Here is a 23,740-nt window from a genome sequence, read left to right as displayed (position 1 = left end):
GCCGCTTGGTTACTCTCAGCCAAGGGGCTGGGGAGGGGAATGTTACTTGACTCCACAGCCATTATACTCTGTTAAGAAAGAGCATTATGGTCAAGCGGAAAGCACTGGATTAAACCAAGTTACATGGATATGTTTACGGCAGGACTTTTCAGGGCCTTTAATAGTTTACTCTTGTGTGCTGAGACTCTGAGAGGGAGGAGATGCAGCATCCTTATTTGGCGATGGGCTATCTGTGAGCATTTTATGGCACAGAGGTTTGGCAGACAGTGTTTTCCTTTTCCATGGGGTTTGTTGCTAAAGCTTGGGAGAGTGAAATAGCAAAAGTCTCATAGGCCAGAAGCAGGGAAATTTTCCACAGTCCTTCCTATTTTCTATCCACCAATGTGGTATCAAGCAGAGATAAACAAATCCAGCAGTGCCTCTGAAATTCAAAGGGAGCGTGTTACAAATACAACCTCTGAGGCCCGCCCCTGAAGAGTCAGGGCTAGTGGTTCTGCATGGGCCTGGGAATATGCATTGCAAAGGGCTCCCCTAGTGACATAAGGCGGAGGTAGAGGAGTCCGTGGAGGGCAGTGAACTGAGTTCCAAGCTAGTGGGCAGAAGGCCTGGGTTCGAGCCCCAGCTCTGCTACTGTCCTGTGTCTGTGAGTGGACAGGGTGTTCCCTTCTCCAGGCCTCAGTCTCCTTCTCTGCCAAAGGAGGCTAAATAGGACGTGCCCTTTCTGGCTCTCAGAACTGAGGCAAGGATCTTGCAAATATACAATGGACCCCAGGAATGTATCAGGCCTCATCATCCGTGGCAGATAAGACATCGTCCTTTCATGCGAAGGCCTTGCAGTCCCCTGGGGAGGTGGGGTTTTAAGAGGAGTGCAGGATCACTTACGGAATAATAATGCTGGCTAACATGCTTGATGGCTTACTGTATACCAGACAGTTTTAAACACTTTACCTGAGTTTACTTACTTATTCCTCTCCACAACCCCATTTTACAAATGAGAAAACTAAGGCTTTAAATAACTTGCTAAAAGTCACAAGGTAACTTTCTGAAAGCTAAGTGTGTAAGCGGGATGCTCAGAAAGGGCTCCATCCCTCCCCTCTGGTTTTCTGACTCCCTGCACAGTCCTCAACATGAACTCTGAACATGTTCATGAAACATCCCTAATGGTTTAGTGTCTGCTTTGAGTGGCTCCACCCCTGAGATATAGAGGGGGCCACAGAGGGTGGTCTCCTGTCCCCATCTCTTGCTCCTATTTAATCATCTCAGGAGTTGTCATTTATTGACAGAACACATACTGTTTGGCCAGATGATTTACATATATTGTATTCAACCCTCACACCCGCCCTGGGAGAAGGCATTATTGTTCCCATTTTACAAATGAAGAGGCTGAGGCTCAGAGAGGTTAAGTAACTTGCCCAATGTCACCCAGCTAGTGGATAGCAGAGCCAGAAGTTAGTCCCATATTGTCTGCTCTTTCCACCTCTCTCCAGCAGATCCCTCCTCTGCCCACCGTTCCTTTTGTCACGTCGCCCTGCTTTGGGGTCATCTTAGCACTTAACACACTCTGAAACCATCCGTTCATTTCTGTTTCCTTGTTTGCCATCCATCTCCCCAACAATGCTCTTTCAGAGCTGGTTTTTGTTTGCTTTTCATGACAGTCTCTCTAGCATCCAGTGCAGCGGCCTGCTTTTGTTGTTTGATAGACTGAATGAAGGGATTATGTAATGGTGCCTCTTGACTCAGGCCCTGGCCTGGTTGCCTTTAGAATCAGAAAATGTTGCTGCTGGTAGTGACTTCCTGGGGTGTGTAGAGTGAGAGGCTGAGACTCAGTGGGACAGAACCCCTTTGGGGGTCTGTAACTTGGTGGGATCTCTGTTGGTTTAGGGTCAGAAAGCAGTTCCAGCCATTCCAGGGGTGAGCAGAGTGGGGCAGGCTGACTCATGTTAACGAAACTCAGTGGGGGTGATGGGCAAATTGGAATGTCTATGCCAAGGGGGCCTGAGTGCTTTGCAATTAGGCAGCACTTGCTCCAGTAGGAAAATCTGAACCGGGAAGAAGTCAGCCATGGGAAGTGGCTCATCAAGTAGGACTCAGAGTAAAGGGAGTGGGTAATTGTAATGGTTAGTGTCAACTGAGGAAGCTGGATAACATCAACGGACAATGTCATCAAAGGGGGGGTGGATGCTCTTTTTTTTATCTAATTGAAGTGTAAAGTGATACAGTAAAATCTTAAGCAAATACCTTGATGCATTTTTACATGTACATCCACCCGTTTAACAGCCGCTCAGATTAAGACTATGAACATTTCCATCTCACTAGATGGGATCCCATCTCCTCCCCAGAAACTTCTCTTGTGCCCTTCCCAGTAAATAATCGCCCACCTCCACCCAAGGGCAACCACTGTTTAGATCTCTGTTACTATAAGGTTGGTTTTTCCAGTCTCGAATTTCAAATATATGAAATCATACACTATTTCCTCTTTTACATCTGAGCTCTTTCACTCAAATTGTGCTGTGAGATTCAACAGGGTTGTTGTGTCTATCTGTAGTTCTTTTTTCACTTCTGTGTAATATTCCATTGTATGAATATGCCAGCATTTATTCATCCTTGCTGCTCTTGATGGACATGTGGGTCAATTCTTGTTTTTAGCTATAATGAATAAAGCTGCTATGAATATTCTTGGACCTATTGTTTGGTTGTCATAGCACTAATTTTTATTGGGTACATACCCAGGGGTGGAATTCCTGCATCATGGGGTGTACACTTGTTTAGCCTGAGTAGGTGCTGCCAAAAGCTCTTCCAAAGTGGTTCTACTATTTTAGAGTTGGATAGTCTTAGGAGTTAATGTCATTAAGGGGCGTTAGATAATCTTAATGATGTCATCACCCATGATGTCAACTCATAGCCCAATGTCCAATGAGGAAGAGCACCTGTCAGGTGGCCAGAGGCCTTGTGTCTGCTGGCCAGGCCCCATCTTTTCTGGCTTGGGCTGGCCAGGCCCTGAGAAAGTCCAGCTCTCCAGCTCTTTTTCAGTATTCCTCATCAGTCACCAAAGTGTCTATCATTACAACACTGCCTGGCTACGGGCAAGCCACAGTGTCCAAGATTACAGCTTATCTTCCATTGGAGCCTGTTAAATCAATGTCTTCCTTGTTGAGAGGCACCCCAGGCCTCTTGCAGACATCCATGCAGCCTTCTGGGCTTATCAGCAACTGGCACACACATCACACATTGGTGGGTTGTTTCCTGAGGACCTTGGTCACAGATGGCTATCTTTTCCAAAGCATTTACATTGCAGGGGGTGATAGTTTCAGACCCATTCCCTAGATTCCAGGGTGCATCTTATACAGGGAGCACGTGCTGTTTATAAAATTCATAGAAAGTATGAGTTGAAAAAAAGACCTCAGAAGTCATCTAATACACTCCCCTCCAATAGGTGAGGAAAGTGAGGCCCATGAGGTTTGACTTGCCCAAGGTCACACAGCTTGTCTCCTGACAGCTAGCCTAGGTTCATTACTCCATGGCAGCCAGACCGGACACTCAGACTCTGGGTTGGTAGCAGCTGCCACTGTTTGCAGAACCTGCTACTGTTTGCAGAGACTCTCATGGTTAAACACAGCCTACATCACCCCCAGACGGCTGCCCCACAAACTTCTTGATGTGTGGCCGGGCTGCCTCTGTGGACCCACCTCTGTAATGAGTTCATGACTGTCCCGTCAGTGTTGGTTGGAGAGACTCTGTTAAGGTGCTATTTGTGGCAACAGTAGAACACATCAGAGTTCTACTAAGCACTTCTCATTTATCCTGTGTGATGATCACATCCACCCTTGTGAGTTCTCAGGGTTGGTAGCCTTCTCTCCATCGTAGAGATGAGAAAATGAAGGTCCAAAGATCACTAGTGTTTTACCCCGGGTAATATGGTATATAAGACTGCCCTGCCAACCTGCAGGAAGCCCCCCTGTTTTCTGAGGGCTGGTTCAAAAGCTGCCTCTTCCATAGAGCCTTCTGTGATTCTTTCTCCAGCAGACAGTGATGTCTCTCTCCTCTCACCTCCTCTTTACCTTTCTTACAATGCTTAGCAACTTCACCATGGCATATTCCTATAAATTCATTCATTCAGTGTTCACTGAGTACCTGCTATATTCAAGGCTTTGCGCTGGGGATACCAAGGTGTGAAGCTCATGGTCTGGTAGGCAGAAAGATAAGAATGCTGAATTTGGTAGGCACGCAGATTGATGCTTTGTTGTTGCACTGGAAAAGTGATGGATACAGAAGGAGGGAGGATGTAGGTCAATCATGGAATGCTTCCCGGAGGAAATTACACATTTTATGAACAGGTTTTATCTCACCTCCCTGCACCTCTTTAGGGCAAGGACTCAGTTTTCACCCCCTTGTGTCCTTCGTGCCCTGGATTAGCTCTCCTGCCTCCACTCCCTCCACCCTCATATGTGAGCAGACAGGTTTGAAATTGGGGGCCTTGCCCTCCTTCCCAGAGCCCAAGTACTGGTGGGCTGGGGGCTGGTTTGCCTTCAGGACAATGGGGCTAAGACACTGAAGGAGGGCTATGAACTTTTCTGGTTCAATCATTTTCCCTTTGGGTCCCCCAGCCATATCCTAGCTCTGGTCCCCCAGCCCTGGCCACTGTGAGAGAGGTTAGGGAGGATCCAAAGTCCTGTGAGAGCTTCCAGGCCCCCGGTGAGAACTTCTCTCCCTAGGAGAGGAGGCTGGCATAGGTTCAGAGAGAAATGAGGGAAAAGTAACAGGCGTTTGGGTGAGGGGAATGTGCAGTCCGTGGGGCTGGGGGATATCTTAGTTAGGTTCGCTGTAGGTTGAGCCTCGGATGGTTGGTGGCAGTGAGTTCAGGCAAGTGATTTGCTGAGAAAGTGCTCTAAGGACCAACTGAAAGGGGACAAGGGAAACAGCCAGGTGAAAATGTGGTTTAGTTGACTTAGTCTCAGCCTGTTCCCTGGGGTGGGGGTAGGGGAGCTCTGGAACATGAACAGAACCGCGGTCACCCCAGCTTGAGGCAAGGTGGCTGGGCTTTTGCATCATGTCCACCAGTCATTGGGGTGTGTATGTATTGGGGAAGGGATGACCTCCTAGGCATGTCTGGTCCAGGCAGCTCGCACTGGTTGAGGGCAATTCCCTGGGGCAAGTGAGCTCTGCGTGCCTAGCAGCTAACACAGCAGGTGGGAATGGAGGCACCTGCCAGATACAGGGGGCTGGGCAGAGCACCAGCAGCCTGCACAACAGGGGGCTGCTAAGACATGATGCTCACTGGGTGATAACCACTCTGTACAGATTACAAAGCCCCCTCACAATCCTCAGCTCATTGAAGAGTACAGATCTCTTGCAAGGGCCGTGGGATGGGGAGGAATTGCCCCTGTCCTGAGTCCCTGGCCCTTCTGGTCTGGCCCGGGGCCCTAGGAGGATTCTTTCCTGAGCTCGATGGGATCAGGCCTCTGAAGGATGTCATGGAGAAGTCTGGGCTGACCCCTCCCCCTGACACACTCAGGAGGGAGCCTTAGACCCCCTCTGGCCTCGGTGCCTCCTGTCTAAATCTCCCCGTCTCCCGCCAGCTCCAGCCCAGGCTCAGATCGTGCACGCGGGCCAGGCGTGTGTGGTGAAAGAGGACAACATCAGTGAGCGCGTCTACACCATCCGGGAGGGGGACACCTTGGTGCTGCAGTGCCTGGTCACCGGGCACCCTCGGCCCCAGGTAAGCCACTGCCCTGGCTTGAACAGGCCCCTCCTGACCTCGCCTCCTCACTCCCCACCCCACTCTGGAATCAGAAGAGGCAGTGGGAGCTGTGACTAGAGACAGACAGCAGCAAGTCAACAGAAGACAGGAGCCTGGGGCTGGGGAAATAGCTGGAAAATAGACTCTGTGGGGAAGGGCTAGAGTCTGTGGGCTTACTCACCTGGAAATATTGACAACTGAGGGCAAAAAACTGAATGTCACTTGTTCAGTTCCACTCCATTCCCTGTATCTGTTGAGCAGACGCTCTCTCAGATATATACCTTCATCCACTGTTTGAAGGCAGACCATGTGCCAAACACTATGCTCGTTACTTTCTCCAGTGTTTTCTCTTTGGAGCCTCGCAACCGTGCTGTGAGGAAGGCATCAGGGCCTCCATTTTTAGCTGAGGAAATCGAGGTTCAGAGAGGTTGGGTAAACTCCCAAGGTCCCCAGCTCTTGTGAGGGTGGGAGCAGAATTCGAATCCAGAACCAGCATTCTCTGTAGCTTGGTACACTTCATCCTACTTCAGGAGGCTTCCAGTAGACAAGCCCCACACTTTTGACATTAAGAGACTCAAAGCTATTAGAAAGTAACAGAAGATGAGTATCTGGAAAATCTGGGTGAATTTTGTCCCAGACTAAGTGTTTGGTTCAGGCAGGAAGTATTGGCTGGTTATCACTGAGAGCTGACAGGAGGAGGCAGGAGGGTGGGCTGGAGGGATGGGTAAAATTTGCTGGCGAGCTGCGGTGACCTTTAAAAGCAGCAGAAAAGGTTTTGATTGGATCCTAGGAAGCACAGTGATTGCAAAATCCTTTTTTTGGGGGACAATTTTGGGAACAGGGACAGCTTTAGTAGGTTTGGTCTTGAGACAAGCAGATGGACAAGAAAACTCCTAAAGACTTTTTCAAACTGAAACTATCATCACCGCTTCCTCCTTCTTAACGGTTTATTTTTGGAAGTGAAAACAATGCTGCCAGTCTTCAGGTTGGTGTTTGCATAGGTGTGACTTTAGGGAGATCCTCCCTAAAGCCAGGGAGGCAGCTGGGCCACCTCTCCCTCAGGCTGCACTGGCCATCTGTGTGTGTCCCCTTGTGCATCACATGTAGGAGTTGTTTGTGGCTGTGGCTGTGAGTCCGTGAACCCATATTCTACTTCCATTTGTAGTTTCATTATTTTTCCTGCTACCTAGGCTCAAACCCTTGGGCTCATATTTGACTCAGCCGCATGTCATTCCCCACACCTAGCCAGGCTCTGAGGCCTTTCTTTTTACGTCTCTTGCATGGGTCTCCTTCTATTCCTCATGACCCCTTGAGGTCAGACCTTTAGTTCTGTCCCTTGGACCACTGCAGTAGACTCTAACTGGCCTCCCATTCTCCTACCTCTCCCCCTCCAATCCATTCCTGCACCCTGCTCCCAGAATCATCATCCTTAGACCTGTTACGTTATATCACTCCCCTGCTCAGAAACCTTCGATGGCTCCACATTACCTACCAGACCCAGTTCAGGCTCATAGGGGTGGAACTAAAGACCCCCCCACAATCCAGCCCCCACCTGCCTGTCCTGTCTGATCTCCCACGGCCATCCTCCTCACACCCCGTCTTCAGTGAACCTGTCCAAATACACCCTGTTCATTCTTGCTTTAGCCCCTGCTCTTTACCTGTCCTGAAATGCCTTCTAGTGCCTTTTTGCTCATTTCATTACAATAAATATTTATTGAGCACCTGCTATGTGCCAAGTACTGTGATGGGTCCTGAAGATACAGCTGCAGTTCCTTTTGTCATGGAGCATCCAGTCTAGGGGTGGAGCAAGTATCATCTCATAGCCCACTTTGTTGTCAGATGGAGGAATGAGTGGGCATGGAATTCCCTACTCCAAACTAATAGCAAGAGAGAGGGACTCTTTATGGTTAAAATGAAGAAGAAATCTATAGCGATGGTAGTGAGCAAAAGCTGAAGAAACTGGTACTTGGAGGGACTTAACTGCCTACTCACCTCAGGGGTAGTAGTATTAATACACACATGGGGTTATGAGCTGAGGCCACAGGCCCATCTATGACTGGAGCTAGAACTGGACTTCTTACCTAAAGCTGGAAGCTTGATAAGAGTGACACCACCTATGAATGGGGACCAGAAGACCTCTGCCCCATAGCCCAGAGTCATAGCAGGGAGCAGACTTTCTGCTTCAGGGTGTGGGTGCAAACAGAGTCACCTATGAGGGAATAACCCTAATCCAGTCTGTGTCTTGCACTATCCAAGTGGTGAGGAGACCTTAAGCTGAGAAACTAATATAAAAACTGGGACTTCCCTGACGGTCCAGTGGTTAAGACTCCGTGCTTCCAATGCAGCGGGTATGGGTTCGATCCCTGGTCAGGGAACTAAGATCCCACATGCCGCGGGGTACGGCCAGAAAAAACCCAAACTGGTTGAAACCTGTGAATGCATATATCTTGGGCATAGGCAACCATAAAGCTACACCACAGACAGGCCTGTCAGGGCCCAAGTGGGAGTTCTGAGGAAGATAATTCCTACTGAATACAAGCCCATGGGGTGAAATTTTAAAGCGTATCTAAAAATACAGTGCCAGGAGAGCCAGTCCATAGACCCAAATAATTGAACAATTCACATCTGAGAAAACAGAGATAATAGAGCAATATGAAAGGATCTTTAAAATAAATGTGTTTAAAATGTTTAAAGAGATAATGGAAGGAATAGAATCTATAAGACAGGAGATTATAAAACCTGATCAGTTAAGATATGGAAAAAAGCAAATAGAAATCCTAGAAATAAAAAATAATATAGTCTTCAGAAAAATTTGGCCTCGATACCATAGAAGTAGCTAAAGAAGAAACTGGTGAATTGGATAATAGGTCCAAGGAAATCAGCTACAATGCAGTCTGGAGAGGACAAAGGGATGGAAAATATGAAAAGGAAGTTGGGAGACATGGAGGATAGAATGAGAAGCTGTAACAAATTTAGGCATTCTAGAAGGACTAGAGAAAACTTAGAAGAGGCAATATTTAAAGAGATAAAGCCTGAGAATTTTGTAGAATTGAAGAATGGTATGAACTCTCAGATGGATAAACCAAGTCCTAAGCATTTGTAAACAAACCCCATCTAGATAAATCATGGTGAAACTGCAAAATGTCAAGTACAAAAAGCAAAAACATTTTCATGGTCTTGTTCTTTTTCTAAAGCACCCTCTGATCTGTGTCTGAATGTCCTGAAACTGCATGTAGCCTTCCCCAAGTTTTGTAATCCCTGGGTCCATGAGGGTAGAGTTGAGGGTGGTGAGGAGATGAGAACAGCAGTGACACACCATCACTCCTGCCAAATTCTATTGGTCACACAGACCATCCCTGGTACAAAATGGGAGGAAAGTACAGAAAGGTGTGAATACCAGGAGGTGGGGACCACGGGGGGCCATGGTGGAGGCTGGCTATCCCATAGACCTCTTTCACAGATGAGAAATCTGAAGCTAGGAGATGAGTAACCTACCCAAGGCCACTAAGCTAATAAGTGGAATAACAAACATTTAACCAAATTCTTACTTTTCCAGGAATGAATTATATACTCATTTAGTCTTCTCAGTAAGCCTAGGAAGAGAGTAATATTTCCATTGTACACGTGTGGAAAGGAAGGCAGGAGAGGTTGGGTAACTTGCCCGCAAATCCGTGATGTTAGCAACTGCATATACTGCCTTTTTAAAAGCCTCCTCCACCTGACCCCAGATTCCCCAGGCTCTTCACTGAGAGGTCCTACCTCCAGCGTGCATTCCCACGAGGCTGTTTGGGTTAGTTTCACAGGCCTGTGTATGCCTTATGTGCACTCGTGGAGAAGTATGGGGGTGGGCGGGGAGCCCCCCTCCCCCTCCCCCTCTGTGCGGTCTGACTCTGCCCTGCCTGGCTGGCCCAGGTGCGTTGGACCAAGACCGCGGGCAGTGCGTCGGACAAGTTCCAGGAGACATCGGTGTTCAATGAGACACTGCGCATCGAGCGCATCGCGCGCACGCAGGGCGGCCGCTACTACTGCAAGGCCGAGAACGGCGTGGGCGTGCCTGCCATCAAGTCCATCCGGGTGGACGTGCAGTGTGAGTCGGGTCCGCCTCTTAGTACCCGGGCCAGGGGCCTGCTTCTGGGGACTCAGGCTGGGAAGGAGGGGCGGGGAGAAGGGTGGAGAAGTGGCACCTCCGTGGAGAACAACTGTAGAGACTTTCTCTTTTCTGGGATAGAGAAGGGCATCCCTGATGTTCCTTTGATGTGCACTACCTTATACCATTCACCCATTTCTATCTTTAATCCCATATGAACCTTGCAGCATCCCTGCAAAGTGGTCAAGGTGGGCAGGACAGGTTGGATTATACCCATTCCACAGATGAAGAAGCTGAGACCGAAGGCTTGTGACTTGCTCACTGCATAGGTCTCTTCTCATTATGGTCCAGTGTCCTTCCCACAGTACCTCATGTCTCTGCTTTTGTCCCAGGGCAGCTCTGAAACTTCCCTACCCCAACACCTGCAGGACCAGGCACCCCTCAGTCCTTGCTGCAGGTTGAATGGGAAGCCCTCAGTCCCTGCCTGCCCTCCATGGATATTCCCTTGACCACCCAGAGGCTATCTCCCTTCTTGCCATCTGCCTCTGTGCCATCCAGGCTGACCTAGGTACCCAGAAGCTGTGGGGCCAGGCCCAAAGGTCTGTCTGCCACCATCTTAATATCTACAATGAACCTACCCATTAAATACACCCCCCTGCCCCAAGTGGGACCTGATAGAGTGGTGGAACCCCAGGCCCTCTCTTCTGTCCCCCTTCAGTCACCCAGGGGCCTGACAAACCCTGGGGCTGAGGGTCGTTTCTCAAGTTATTGTAGCTGGAAGGGTCTGGCAAGTATGGCCTGATTTCCAGTGTGCAGCTGCTTCCTCCATCCCATGATAGGAGGGTGAAGATAGACACACACATCCCCCTCTCCGCCGCCAATGCAGGTCCCTGGGGAGGGACTGCTGAGAAGCCAACACATCCAGTCCCCTGCCTCTGACAGGTTGCTCAAGCTTGCAGGGCTGGGAGAGCATCTGGCTCTCTGGAAGCATCCCATGAGGGTAGCTTAACTTTCCCTGAGAGCTGCCAGGGACCCAAGCCCTCCACCTAGGGGGTCACGCATCTGACTCCACTGGGGCTGTGCCCTTGCAGACCTGGACGAGCCAGTGCTGACAGTACACCAGACAGTGAGTGATGTTCGAGGCAACTTCTACCAGGAGAAGACGGTGTTCCTGCGCTGTACGGTCAACTCCAACCCACCTGCCCGCTTCATCTGGAAGAGGGGCTCGGACACCTTGTCTCACAGCCAGGACAATGGGGTCGACATCTATGAGCCCCTCTACACCCAGGTCAGGATGGGCGGCAGCTGGCTTGGTCTCATGGCTCACCCCACATTCCTCCTCCTACACCCCACAAGGGAGGGGGCCAGGGGGGCTGAAGCCTCACCATCTGGAGTTCCAGGGACTGCCCTGACTCCAACAAGTTTCTTCTGACATCAGAAGCAAGCATTCTGATTGGGCTTCAGACCACCTGGGGCAGACAAAATCGAGACAGAAACGTCAGGGAGCAGTGGTGAGGACAGGAGAGTCCTCAAGGCAACACGTCCTCTAAGAACTTTGCCAGTTAGGAAAGGCACCTCCTGGGGCAGACAAGTCATCCCTGCCTGTTGCTGGCTGGCAGGGTCTTTGGAACGCATGGGCAGGAACAGCAGGAGTTGGGGTAGAAAGATGAGTCACTTCCCATGGCTCTCCTGCAGTCCTAGGAGATGGTGATGAAGCCATCCTGCAAGAGAGTTTTCAGAGGCAGCTTTCCTAGGTGGCTGTCAGAACTCCACATGTAGCCATGGCCTGTAGGGCCAGCCCTATATTTGTATGGGTTGTAAGACAGAGCAGGATTCCCTCCTTACCCTTCCATTTCCTAGAATGGGGAAACTGAGGCCTGGTCCTGACCAGTGTGTACCAGGACACCCTCAGACCCATGGAAACCCAGGGTATGGGGAATGTGCCATCCACCCCAGGCTCAGTCCTGAATAGGAATTTGCTTTAGCCTCTGGTGCTTGGTGAATGTGTGTGAGACCCCTGGAGACCCAAGCAGGCCCCTCACCCCAGTGGTCACTGCCCAGGGGGAGACCAAGGTCCTGAAGCTGAAGAACCTGCGGCCCCAGGACTATGCCAGCTACACCTGCCAGGTGTCTGTACGCAACGTGTGTGGCATCCCGGACAAGGCCGTCACCTTCCGGCTCACCAACACCACGGGTACAGGCACTTCCCCACCCATCCCCTTGCCCACCTGGGCTGAGTCCTCAACCAGGAGGTGGTGCCCACCCCATGCAAGACTCCAAGCACATCACCACGAGTGTTTCCCCTCCTCCCTCCTGCCTGCTCCTTCCCTTCTCCCCCCGCAGGCCTTCCCCGGCCCCCATTCCCTCCCTGATTCTCCTCCCCCACTTCTGGCCCTGCCTCGCGGTCCCCTAAGACCCCATTCTTGTCCTCCTAGCACCACCAGCCCTGAAGCTGTCTGTGAACGAAACTCTGGTGGTGAACCCTGGGGAGAATGTGACGGTACAGTGTCTGCTGACAGGCGGTGATCCCCTGCCCCAGCTGCAGTGGTCCCATGGACCAGGCCCGCTGCCCCTGGGTGCCCTGGCCCAGGGTGGCACCCTCAGCATCCCTTCAGTGCAGGCCCGAGACTCTGGCTACTACAACTGCACAGCCACCAACAATGTGGGCAACCCTGCCAAGAAGACTGTCAACCTCCTGGTGCGATGTACGTGGCTCCGGAGGGGTGGAAGGAAACTTGGGAAGCAGACAGGGTCCCTGTACCTCGGGAACTGAAATGGGAAAGGGGCCTGTCTGCTTCTCCTTGGTAGGGGAGGTAGGCTGAGAAGGCAGGTTCCAGGCACCTTGATTTCCCTGCAATTCAGGTGTCTGCCAGCAGACGGCAGGACTAAAATTTGTATAAAGTTTTATTTACAGTTTACAATCTATCAATACATTTTCAAATATAACCTCAACAACCCAAGAAGTAGGAAGGGCTGGTGTTGATTACCTAGATTTTTTTAGATTGGGAAACTGAGGCTGCAAAAAGCTAAATGTGGACATTCCAGACTCTAAGAGAAAGTTCCTGACTTTCTCCCTGTACAATGGTTTCTACATGATTAATAGAATTAAAGTGAAAATAACACACATTTCCACATGCCTCATATGTAAATCTTTATTAGCAAAGCATTTCAGTGAGTATAAAGATAATTACTAAATGTAAAAATGATTAAAACTTGGAGCACAATATAAAGAAGTACAAATACTTTCCTAACTAAACTTCAGCCTCGGTAATTATCATTAACTGCTCTATAAGATCTTGATTTTACTACTCTGCTTTAAGGAGGAAACTTTAAATTCTTCTGCTTGTGCAGCTTTAGGTGGTTGTTTTAAAATTTATTTTAAAAAAATTTTTTTAAAGATCCAGGCTTGTTTCCAGCTCTTTAGCACTTGAAAGTAAGATACAGCTTCTGTCAAATTCAGTTGAGCATTTTCTGATGAACACTCTGCTTTGTTCATCTGTCACTGACCAGTCTCTCCCTGACTCTCCTCACCAAGAGAAGCTAGCTCTCTATGACTTTTTACTTAATTATGATTAAGTAGTGAGAAAGATAATAGTCAAACTGTGGTTATCTAATGACTACTGTTTCCTTTGATGGTACTTTTCCCATCAGAAGATTGTTCTTCCCCACCTGATCCATATGCCCTTTAAAACCTGGGTTGATAAGATTGCCATTTTCATCAAATACTTGTGGTCACCTCTCGGGGTGACATACAGCCTGCTTCACTCAGCCCAGTCCTGATTTATGGCTGTCGTACCAGAGTCCTTTCCAATGAGCACCTAATATTAAGAATTCTGTCTAACTCTTGGCATACATAAAACAATATTTAGATTTTTTAAAGGAGGCCAGACCATTTTCTTTCTAAACTCTGTATTTTTATGTAATTGCATGTAAAATGATTGTATTGGTCTTTTTTTTTTTTTTTTTTTTTTTTTTTTAATGACACAAACTTGTTGCAAAGAGCTAAACAGCACAAAAGGGCAAGTTAAAAATTTCCCCTCAATTTCCCTCAGTCCCATTCTCTAGATAGAACCAGTATTACATTCTGGTGCCTCCTTCCAAAATTTGTATTTTGTATATTCTGGGTTTAAAACAACAATAAAAATAAAGCAGCATAGTAGTTAAGAGCACAGGCTCTGAGTGTGAGTTCAAGATTGGCTATTTACCAATACTTCTTTGAGCAAGTGAATTAAACTGTCTGAGCCTCATTTCCCTCCTTTGTAAAACAGGGACAATAAAATGCCTCCCTCAAAGATTGTGGGATGGGCTAAATGAGGAAACCCACATACAGTGCTTAGAACAGGGCCTCTCGTAGTGTATGTTTGGTCAACAGTGGCTGTATTGATTACTAAACCCACTTTGCTACAGCGAGCTTTTTTTTTAACTTTCGGAAACACATCTGAGAGAGAACAATTTCCAAGCAGAAAAAGTGATGGTTTCTCCTGGGAGTGGGATCGTAGCCCCCAAACTCCAGGAAGGCCAGTTGGAGGGTAGAAGCTGCATCTGGATTGGGGTAGTGAGACAGGGAACCCTGGCTTTGGGCCAGCTCCAGCCACCTTTCCCTCCCCATCCACCCATAGCCATGAAGAACGCCACATTCCAGATCACCCCAGATGTGATCAAAGAGAGCGAGAACATACAGCTGGGCCAGGACCTGAAGCTGTCATGCCATGTGGATGCAGTGCCCCAAGAGAAGGTGACCTACCAGTGGTTCAAGAATGGCAAGCCAGCGCGCATGTCCAAGAGGCTGCTGTTGACTCGCAATGACCCTGAGTTGCCCGCTGTCACCAGCAGCCTAGAGCTCATTGACCTACACTTCAGCGACTACGGCACCTATCTGTGTGTGGCTTCCTTCCCGGGGGCACCTGTGCCCGACCTGAGCGTCGAGGTCAACATCTCCTCTGAGACAGGTGGGCAGCTGGAGGGGGGCAACAGGGAGGTATGAGGGGGCTGGAGAGACCCACAGAGGGGAGGTGGGGGCAGCAGCTTGGGAAAGGGAGGCCACAGTGAGGAGGATACCATTTGTTCATGCCATATGCATTTATTAAACACCTGTTATATGCCAGACATTATGCTAGGCCCTGGAGTAAAGTGGTGGGCAAAACAGGCCACATTGAACTCAGTAGCAAATGTTTTTCAGATCATCCCACAAATAAATATATCACTGCAAACTGTGATGCATGAGAGTCAGGAAAGAGTTTCCTAAGAGAGCAGATTTGATCTAAGATCTGAGGGAGGGGCAGGATTTTAGTAGGCAAAGGAGAGCAAAGGGAGGGTGGAAGAGAAAAGCGGGCCAAGGAATCAGCATGTGTAAAGGCACCGAGGCAGGAAAGTACATGGAGCATTTGGCACACTGAAAGAAGGAGAGTGTGGCTGAGAGAATAGAGTGAGATGAGAGTGGAGAGGTTGGCAGGGGCCAGATTTTGCAGAGGATTTGGGTCTTTATTCCAATAATAATAAATAACGATAATGAAATAATGGCCAACATTTACTGAGTGTTTACTATGTGTTCTGATGATGTTATATTTATCTCATTCGCCTTCATGATTTACTTTATGGGGTAGATGGTTCATCTTCAGTTTTGAGAGATGAGGAAACTTAGGCGCAGAGAGCTTAAGAATCTTACCTAAGGTTACACGTCAATAAGTGGTGGAGCTGGGATTCAAACCCAGGCAACCAGACTTCAGAACCTGCTCTCAGCCACCCCTGAAGGGTTTACACTTTGAAAATTACAAGAGTTTGGAGGGAGTGACTTTGGAGAAGGTCTCTGGAATCTCATCTCCAGCCCCCAGTACCTTGCACCGAGTTGCTGGCTGACTTTGGCTAAGCCTCTTCAACTCTCTGGACCTCAGTCTCTCCTCTATGAGACATTGAACCAGATGGCCTTGGAAGCTCTTCCCATCCTGACTTCTGAACAGGGGGAGGCCAGGTGTCGCTGGAGGTGTCAGGAAAGGCTTCCAGAAGGAGACAGACCTGAGCTGGGCTTTGGGAGTGGCCTAGGCCTCCACAGATTACACAAATCCATTTTGCAAATCACAGAGCCATGTCTGGGGTGAGGAGCTGGGAACTCAGACACGAATGCCACAGCCCCAACATCAGAGCTCACTGCCTAGACAGAGAGATAGACCTGTTGCAGAAGGGTCAGGCAAGGTGGAGGAAAAGGAAGGACAAACCTTAGATAAGACTCAGGAGCTAAAGGTGGGGTCTGCAGAGCACCCTGGGGGCACAAGAGGAGTACCAGGCTGCCCGGGGTCGTCCGGGAAGGCTTCTTAGAGGAGCCATTTTCCGTGTGAGCATTTGCCCGTGTTCAAGCCCATGAGAGGAGGGACAGGGAGCCCCCAAGGCATATGAGACTTGCTGTGTCCAGGAACTATGTTCCTTACAAGTGGATCCCACAGCTGGAACACAGGATGGGAAAGGAAGATGAGGCTGGGGGTCGACAGAGGCCAGAGCACAAGGGCCTTGTTAGAAGAGCCAAGCAGTTTGAGCTTTAACCTGAGGGCAGTATGGCCTCAAAATGGGGGGACAGCCCTTTATCTTGTGGGGGCACAGAAGGGTTGGGAGCTGGGGTGTTTTAGAAACAGGGAAATCAATGGAGTACAGGGCCATTTCCTTCATTTCACTCATCAGCTTGATGCCTAGGGCATAGAAGCTTTTTAAGGACCTGTGTAGACGGTTTAGAATTGGAAAAATAAATTAACTGGCTCCAAAATACAAAGGGAAAACTGCAGAATTAAAGCTAATAAATGTATAAATGTTTACAGAGTATAAATTATGCTAACAAGATAACTGGACTTCAGCTTGCCTTGTAGAGTTATTTACGATTTATATTTAATGTAGACATTTAATTTGTTTGATGTGATATGGGATGGGACCCATGGAAGTCTTTAAAAGTCCTTAATTTGGGCAATGTGTTGGGTTGGATTAGGTTTGGCTGTGAATAACAGAAAAAAACCTAAATAATAGTGCCTTTAAATGAGCTAGATGTGTATTTTTTCTTTATGTAAAAGTGAGCAGTCCAGGCTGGAATAGTGGCTCTGCTCCACCAAATCCTCAGAGCCCCAGGCTCCATCTTGTCTTGCTTTTCTGTTATCTTTAGCATGTGCCCCCTCGTCCACTATGGCAGTGCCAGCTGCAGCCATCAGTCTGCATTCCAGCCTGCAGGGAGGAAGAGAGGCACTGCCTCTCCCTTTAAAGACTCACACCACCTTGGCCAGGATTTAGTCACGTGACCACAGCTAGCCATAATGCAGGCTGGGAAATACAGTCTTTATTCTGGCTGTGTGTCCTGCTAAAGCCCAGATATTCTTTCACTTTTGAAGAAAGGGTAAGGATGTTGGGGGACAGACTACCAACCTGTGATAACACTCCAGAAAGAGAAGATGGAGGCTTTCACTAGAGCAGGGCCGGTAGGCAGCAAGGAGGGGATTGAGGGAGAAGATATTTAGCGGAACTATTTAAAAAGTGGAACCCCCTCAAATAAATAAATTAAAGGTGAAATCCCCCAAACTTAGTAATGTGGGGGGTAAGGGGATAGAAAGAATTGGCCTGGACGACTTCAACACTCTTTCTGAGTTGGGAGACCTTGAGGTAGAGACCCAGGAGGTGGAGAGGATTTGGGGAGGGGAGTTCTGCTTTGAAGATACTGCAGGATCTGTGGAACATCGGGGTTGGGAAAGGGAGTCTCGCACTTAGTGGGAGGGAAGCAGGAGCCCCAGAGCAGATTCCGGGGGATGGGGGGGGGCGGTGAGGGGAAGCTCTAACCCCGCTCCTACCTCTTCCGTGCCCCGCAGTGCCTCCCACCATCAGCGTGCCCAAGGGCAGGGCCGTGGTGACGGTGCGCGAGGGCTCGCCCGCCGAGCTGCAGTGCGAGGTGCGGGGCAAGCCGCGGCCGCCTGTGCTTTGGTCCCGTGTGGACAAGGACGCTGCGTTGCTGCCCTCGGGGCTGCCCCTCGAGGAGACCTCGGACGGGAAGCTGCGGCTGGAGCGCGTGAGCCGCGACATGAGTGGGACCTACCGCTGCCAGACGGCTCGCTATAATGGCTTCAACGTGCGCCCCCGCGAGGCCCAGGTGCAGCTGAACGTGCAGTGTGAGTCCCACCGCCCCACCCAGACTACCGTCCAGAGCTGTCCCTCCCGGTTTACAGTCAGGCCTGCCCCCTCTTCACCCCTTCACCCACCCTGGTCCAACCAAACCCCTCTGCTGATACCCCTAAACCCTCCTTGACCCCCGTGCTCTAAGACATGGAGGTCCATGACCCTTGCCGCACTTCTACTCCATCTTCATTCCCAGGGACCCAGTGAGCAAAGAAATAACTGATTTTGCCAAGTGAAAATGGGAGTTGGAAGGAGGAAGGAACCTTCAAGGGAACACACTGCCTCAGATAGTATAATGACGAGAGTTAACTTACCACGTGCCAAGCATTGAGTGTTTTGGGTTTTTTAAAAATTATTTAATTTATTTATTTATGGCTGTGTTGGGTCTTCGTTTCTGTGCGAGGGCTTTCTCTAGTTGTGGCAAGCAGGGGCCACTCTTCATCGCGGTGCGCGGGCCTCTCACTATCGCGGCCTCTCTTGTTGCGGAGCACAGGCTCCAGATGCGCAGGCTCAGTAATTGTGGCTCACGGGCCCAGTTGCTCCGCGGCATGTGGGATATTCCCAGACCAGGGCTCGAACCCGTGTCCCCTGCATTGGCAGGCAGATTCTCAACCACTGCACCACCAGGGAAGCCCGCACTGAGTGTTTTCATGCCCTAACTCATCTAGCCCTCCACAGCCCTATGTATAGATTCTGTTATTCACCCATTTTTACAAATAGGGAAACTGAGTCACACAGATGTTAAGTAACTTGCCTAAGATCTCACAGCTAGTTAGAGGCAGAGCTGGGGTTTGAACCTAAGCTATCTAGCTCCGGAGATCACGCTCTAAATCCCGACGTTATGCTGCTTTTCATTACAAGGAGGGTGAGGGGACCATTTGAAGCATGAATAGAGGCCCAGTCTGGGAAGCTTGGCTGGAGGTTTTGGCCGGGAAGGAGTAGGTATCTGCAGGTCGGGGAGGTATGAGTGTGGCTATTTTGTATGTTGTGAGTGTGTATCTGCCCTGAGACCCTTCCAGGATGCTGGGGGGGGCGGCGGAGGGGTGGCGGGAGTAGGGGCGAGTACGTCGCCTCCCCATGGGGCCGCTCCTCAGACCCCACTCGGTGGGGAGAGGCCCCGCTGACCGCCGCCCCCGCCCCCAGTCCCGCCGGAGGTGGAGCCCAGCTCCCAGGACGTGCGCCAGGCACTGGGCCGGCCAGTGCTGCTGCGCTGCTCGCTGCTTCGAGGCAGCCCCCAGCGCATCTCCTCGGCTGTGTGGCGCTTCAAAGGGCAACTGCTGCCTCCGCCGCCTGCCGTCCCCGTCGCCGCCGAGGCCCCCGACCACTCCGAGCTGCGCCTCGACGCCGTCACCCGCGACAGCAGCGGCAGCTACGAGTGCAGCGTCTCCAACGACGTGGGCTCGGCTGCCTGCCTATTCCAGGTCTCGGGTGAGTGTCCCGACTGCCCCGCCCCAGCCAACCCCGCCCACCTGGGGCCAGGCTCCGCCCCAACCCCAGCCCTGCCCAGGCTCGGCCTGGGGCCCCGCCCTTTCCGGCCCAACTGCGCCTGGTTTAGGGCCCTGCCTTTGCAGGACCCGCCCATGCCAGGTACAGATCCCGCGCAGGCCTCCCGGATGTATCCAGGTCCTCCTCTCACAGCCCTGAACCCTCCACTTGCCTACTCTAGGTCTAGGCCTTCCCCTTTCGAGGCCCGCCTCGACTTGCCCTAAGCCTCATCTGTTTTAGCTTGCCCGGTTCCTGGCATCTGACAGGCCCGCTCCCTTCACCAGGCCTAGACTTCGCCCCTCTAGCCCCAGGAGCGCCAGGTATGGGCCCTTGCCTTTAAAGACCCGTTCACACCTGGCTTACGCCCCGCCTACGTGAGGCATAGGCTCCACCCCTTCCAGCTCTCTGCTTCCACCTGTTTGAGTAGCAGGCATCGCTTTCCCTCCAGCCCTGTCCACGTCAGGTTTAGACCGACCCGCTCAAGCCCTGGGCACCGACGCATCTCAGCCGTCACTTCTCAAGCCCCTCCTCCTTCGTCCTTGGCCCTAGAGGCTGCAGATAGGAAATCTCTTCCTGACTGCGGGCCCAATGTGAGGGGCCTGAGCTGTAGCTTAGAGGAGGGAAGAAGCGCCTCAACAGCTTCTCTGGAACGTCGTGGGTGGCGCTGGGCCAGCCAGCACACATTTCCTGAGCTGTCACTCTATAGAGGTTCAGGCCCCTCGGTGCCCAGAAATCCCTTTCAGCCCCATCTCTTTATGTCATTCAGGTGGGCATTTTGGGGCTGCAGATGGGTGTGGGTGGGTCAGAAAGGAGGGAAGGTCGTGGTGAGAGTGGAGGGGAAAGGCCAGACCCACTCCCCTCTCTTCCTCCCTTGGGGAGAGCCGGTACCCTGTCAGAAGCAGCACCCCAGAGGAGAGCCCCAGGTGTGCCTGTCCCCCATTTTACTGCGCCCCCGCTCTCCCAGCAGCCTCCAACTGACTGGGTGTCCCTTTAGCTCTTGTTTGGATCTCCTCACTCAACAGTGGGGGGCTAGGGCCACAGGTCACTGGCCACCTCCCCAACCCCTCCCCAGCCCCTCCCCACCCCACCCAGCTCTGCCAGCCAGAGGCCCCTGTGACATTTCCCACCTCCTTCCCCCTCCCCTGTTCTCCCACACTTTCCCTGTCTCTGGCCGCTCTCTATCTCTCTTCCCTTCCTTCTACCTCAAAATCCTTGACCCTTCTTGGTGTCTTCTATCCAATTCTCTTCCCCTGTGTCTTCTCTAATATCCCTTCTCTGTGTCTTCCCACATTTCTCTTTTCCGTCCTTTCCTTGGCCTTTCCACTCCATTCTCACCAACACCACCTCTTGGATTCCCAATCGCCCTTTCCTCCATCTCCCACCTTCCCGCCTACCCCTCATTCTCCCCAATCTCCTCTTCTCCCACCATCTCCTCTCCTCACAATATTCCTTCTTTTTGTCTCCCCCCCACCCTCTCTCTGCACCACGCATCCTCTTCTGTCGCCCTCTCCCGCACCTCGTCTCTCTGTGTCTCTCCTCATCCCCTGCCCCTCACGGCCCCATGCCCCCCTCCCGGCCCTCTCAGCCAAAGCCTACAGCCCGGAGTTTTACTTCGACACCCCCAACCCCACCCGCAGCCACAAGCTGTCCAAGAATTACTCCTACGTGCTGCAGTGGACCCAGAGGGAGCCTGACGCTGTCGACCCTCTGCTCAACTACAGACTCAGTGTCCACCAGGTGGGCCAAGGGGGACAGAGGCTTAGGTGCAGGCTGGCCCTGGGAATGCTCATCAAGCCAGGGGGAAGGGGTTGGAGACACATTGACCATCTTATAGATAAATCTTCAGACCCAGGGAAAAAGTGTTCTGGACACAGGAGCTGGGAGGCTCTAGGGACCTGTCCCCTTTGAACCCATGCTCTGGGCACAGCCCTGAGAATCAGGCAGGGGTCTGCTGGGTTCATGTGGGGGAAGGGGGGCAAAGCCAGTCCTGCTCAGAAAACAGAGAATCTACTCTTATATCAGAAGCTTAAAGCATGAGCTTAAGTCTCATCTACAGAGTCTCTAGGACACAAGCCCAGAGCCACTATATGAGTCTCGAGTCCAGTCTAATTGCATGTGGTTCTGCCCAGACTAAGGGGTAGTTGGGTGGAGGGTAAGAGTGTGACTCTGAGGCAGACTGCCTAAGCTAAAATTCAGTTCTGTATTAACTTGGGCAAGCTACATCTGTTTGGCCTCAGTTTCTTCATCTGTAAAACGGGGGTAATTATACTATTCCAACTGATAGGATCATTATTTTGAGGATTAAATGAGTTAATAATTGCAAAGCATTTAGAACAGTGCCTAGCACACATTAATTTTTCAATACGTGTTACTATCACTTATTATTAAGACAGCCCTGGGAGGTGGGCATGGAAGGGGTGATTGCTCTATCTTACAGATGAGGAAACTGAGGCCCTGGCTTCCTAGTCCTTTGCTCTTTCTGCTCCCCTACGCTGCCCCCCAAAGTCACACCAGGGCCTGGGCTGGTGCTTAGGTGGAGGGTGTCGGGCATCTGGGAACTCCCTGTATCTACAGTTGAATCAGCAAAACGCCATGGTGAAGGCCATCCCGGTGCGGCGTGTGGAGAAGGGGCAGCTGCTGGAGTACATCCTGACCGACCTCCGAGTGCCCCACAGCTACGAGGTCCGCCTCACGCCCTACACCACTTTCGGGGCTGGAGATACGGCCTCCCGCATCATCCACTACATAGAGCGTAGGTGGTGGTGGCTGTGGTGGTAGGATAGGTGGGCCCATCTCACGCCCAGGGGACCCCTCCATATTCCCCACGTGGTTCCTGAGCTTGGGGTTCTCCAATGTGCAGTGTCCTACTCTGTCACTGCAGGCCAGGAGCCTCTGGCCCCCAGGCCTACTCTGGGGACCCTGTTCCTAAGCCCAGGCACCCTCTGCACAGCCCCACACCTTGGTTCTGACTTGGTTTTCCTGCTTGCTTTCTCAGCCATCAACTCTCCCAATCTGTCAGGTGAGACACCCCCACCCACTTCCCCTTCCCTTTAGGGACACACAGGCTCCCCTGGTGGGAGGGACCCAAGAGATAACCCAGAGAGAAAATAGTGTGGAGGCCAGAAGTTGGCAGAAAAAGCAGAAGGGAGCAAGGCTGGGCTTGGAGATATTTGCATCCAGGATTTATTCTGGGGCTTAAAGGCTTGAAGTGAGGGTGGAGTCAGGAGGACATCTCTCTAACTCAGGGACTTTTGTCCTCACTCAGCACCATTCACTGTCCCCAAAAGAAAAATGGAAAGACCAGGCTAATCCACATTCTCTGTTCCCTGGGGCAGAGGTCCTTAATCTGAGATCCATGGACCACCCCTGCAAAGGATGAGGAGGGTCCATGAAACTGGACCCTGGAAAGGCATACAATTACTTCTTTATTTTCCCTAACTTCTAGAAATTTAACATCTTCAATGATGAATGTAGGAATGTGGTATAATCACTACCTGTGACTCTGTCATCAGTGGAAATCCAATGTTTTCACATCACCTAAAAGTTTTTGCAGCCATCTCTAAATATCATTTCCATTTATTAGTATTTCAAACTACAGTAGTTAGACCTAACACTGGATCCTGTGATTTAATTAGATAATAGAGAAGCCCACTTATTATTATATCACAAATTTATTTTTTAAATATTTTGACAACTGTATTTCAATATAATTGATTTCCTTTGTAACCCTGTGTTTTTCATTTTATGCACCTAAATAATTATTCTGAGATGAGATTCTTAACTTCACTAGACGCCAGAAGGGTTTGTGGCACAAAAAAGATTAGGAAGTCCTGTTCCGGGAATAGATTTGTCAGGGGTTCCATTGCCTGGTTTCTGAAGCCCTGGGATCCTGGGCCCGCTGCTTGGATGCTTGGGAGCTGTCTCAGGGGTGACCAGGAAGGCAAAGCTGGACCAGGGGACTTGAGGAGGCTGACTGACTCTCTTTGTCTCATTCCCTCCCAACTCTGCCCTGAATACAGACAACACCTGCCACTTTGAGGATGAGAAGATCTGCGGCTACACCCAGGACCTGACAGACAACTTTGACTGGACCCGGCAGAATGCCCTCACCCAGAACCCCAAGCGCTCCCCCAACACTGGTCCCCCCACGGACATAAGTGGCACCCCTGAGGGTGAGGACATGGCCTGCTGCTAGGAATGGAGAACAGCTTCAGGGAGGGGTCTAGCCCTGGGGAGCCCCGGTCTGAGGGGAGACACAGCCCCGGCCTCAGGGAGCCCCGGTCTGAGAGGAGAGA

The 23,740-nt window shown here is 50.8% G+C and overlaps 1 protein-coding gene across 4 annotated transcripts in view; it reads left to right on the top strand.

Moving 5' to 3' along the window:
* Positions 1-23,740, top strand: part of MDGA1 (MAM domain containing glycosylphosphatidylinositol anchor 1) — a 58,137-nt gene that overhangs the window by 23,201 nt on the left and 11,196 nt on the right. The window contains exons 2-13 of one of the 4 annotated variants that reach the window (XM_068557203.1): positions 5,577-5,716; positions 9,650-9,824; positions 10,916-11,112; positions 11,886-12,018; positions 12,260-12,529; positions 14,444-14,773; positions 17,657-17,953; positions 19,104-19,388; positions 21,031-21,182; positions 22,020-22,197; positions 22,441-22,464; positions 23,465-23,617. In XM_068557203.1, the coding sequence (XP_068413304.1) occupies positions 5,577-5,716; positions 9,650-9,824; positions 10,916-11,112; positions 11,886-12,018; positions 12,260-12,529; positions 14,444-14,773; positions 17,657-17,953; positions 19,104-19,388; positions 21,031-21,182; positions 22,020-22,197; positions 22,441-22,464; positions 23,465-23,617 (2,334 nt within the window). The remainder of the gene's footprint in view (positions 1-5,576; positions 5,717-9,649; positions 9,825-10,915; positions 11,113-11,885; positions 12,019-12,259; positions 12,530-14,443; positions 14,774-17,656; positions 17,954-19,103; positions 19,389-21,030; positions 21,183-22,019; positions 22,198-22,440; positions 22,465-23,464; positions 23,618-23,740) is intronic. The other 3 variants (XM_068557204.1, XM_068557205.1, XM_068557206.1) reach the window with 3 other exon arrangements.

The sequence above is a fragment of the Eschrichtius robustus genome, chromosome 12, assembly GCF_028021215.1.
Source record: "Eschrichtius robustus isolate mEscRob2 chromosome 12, mEscRob2.pri, whole genome shotgun sequence".
Lineage (NCBI taxonomy): Eukaryota > Metazoa > Chordata > Mammalia > Artiodactyla > Eschrichtiidae > Eschrichtius > Eschrichtius robustus.
Note: the sequence above shows the minus strand (reverse complement) of the source record. Positions and strands in the feature narration are given on the sequence as shown.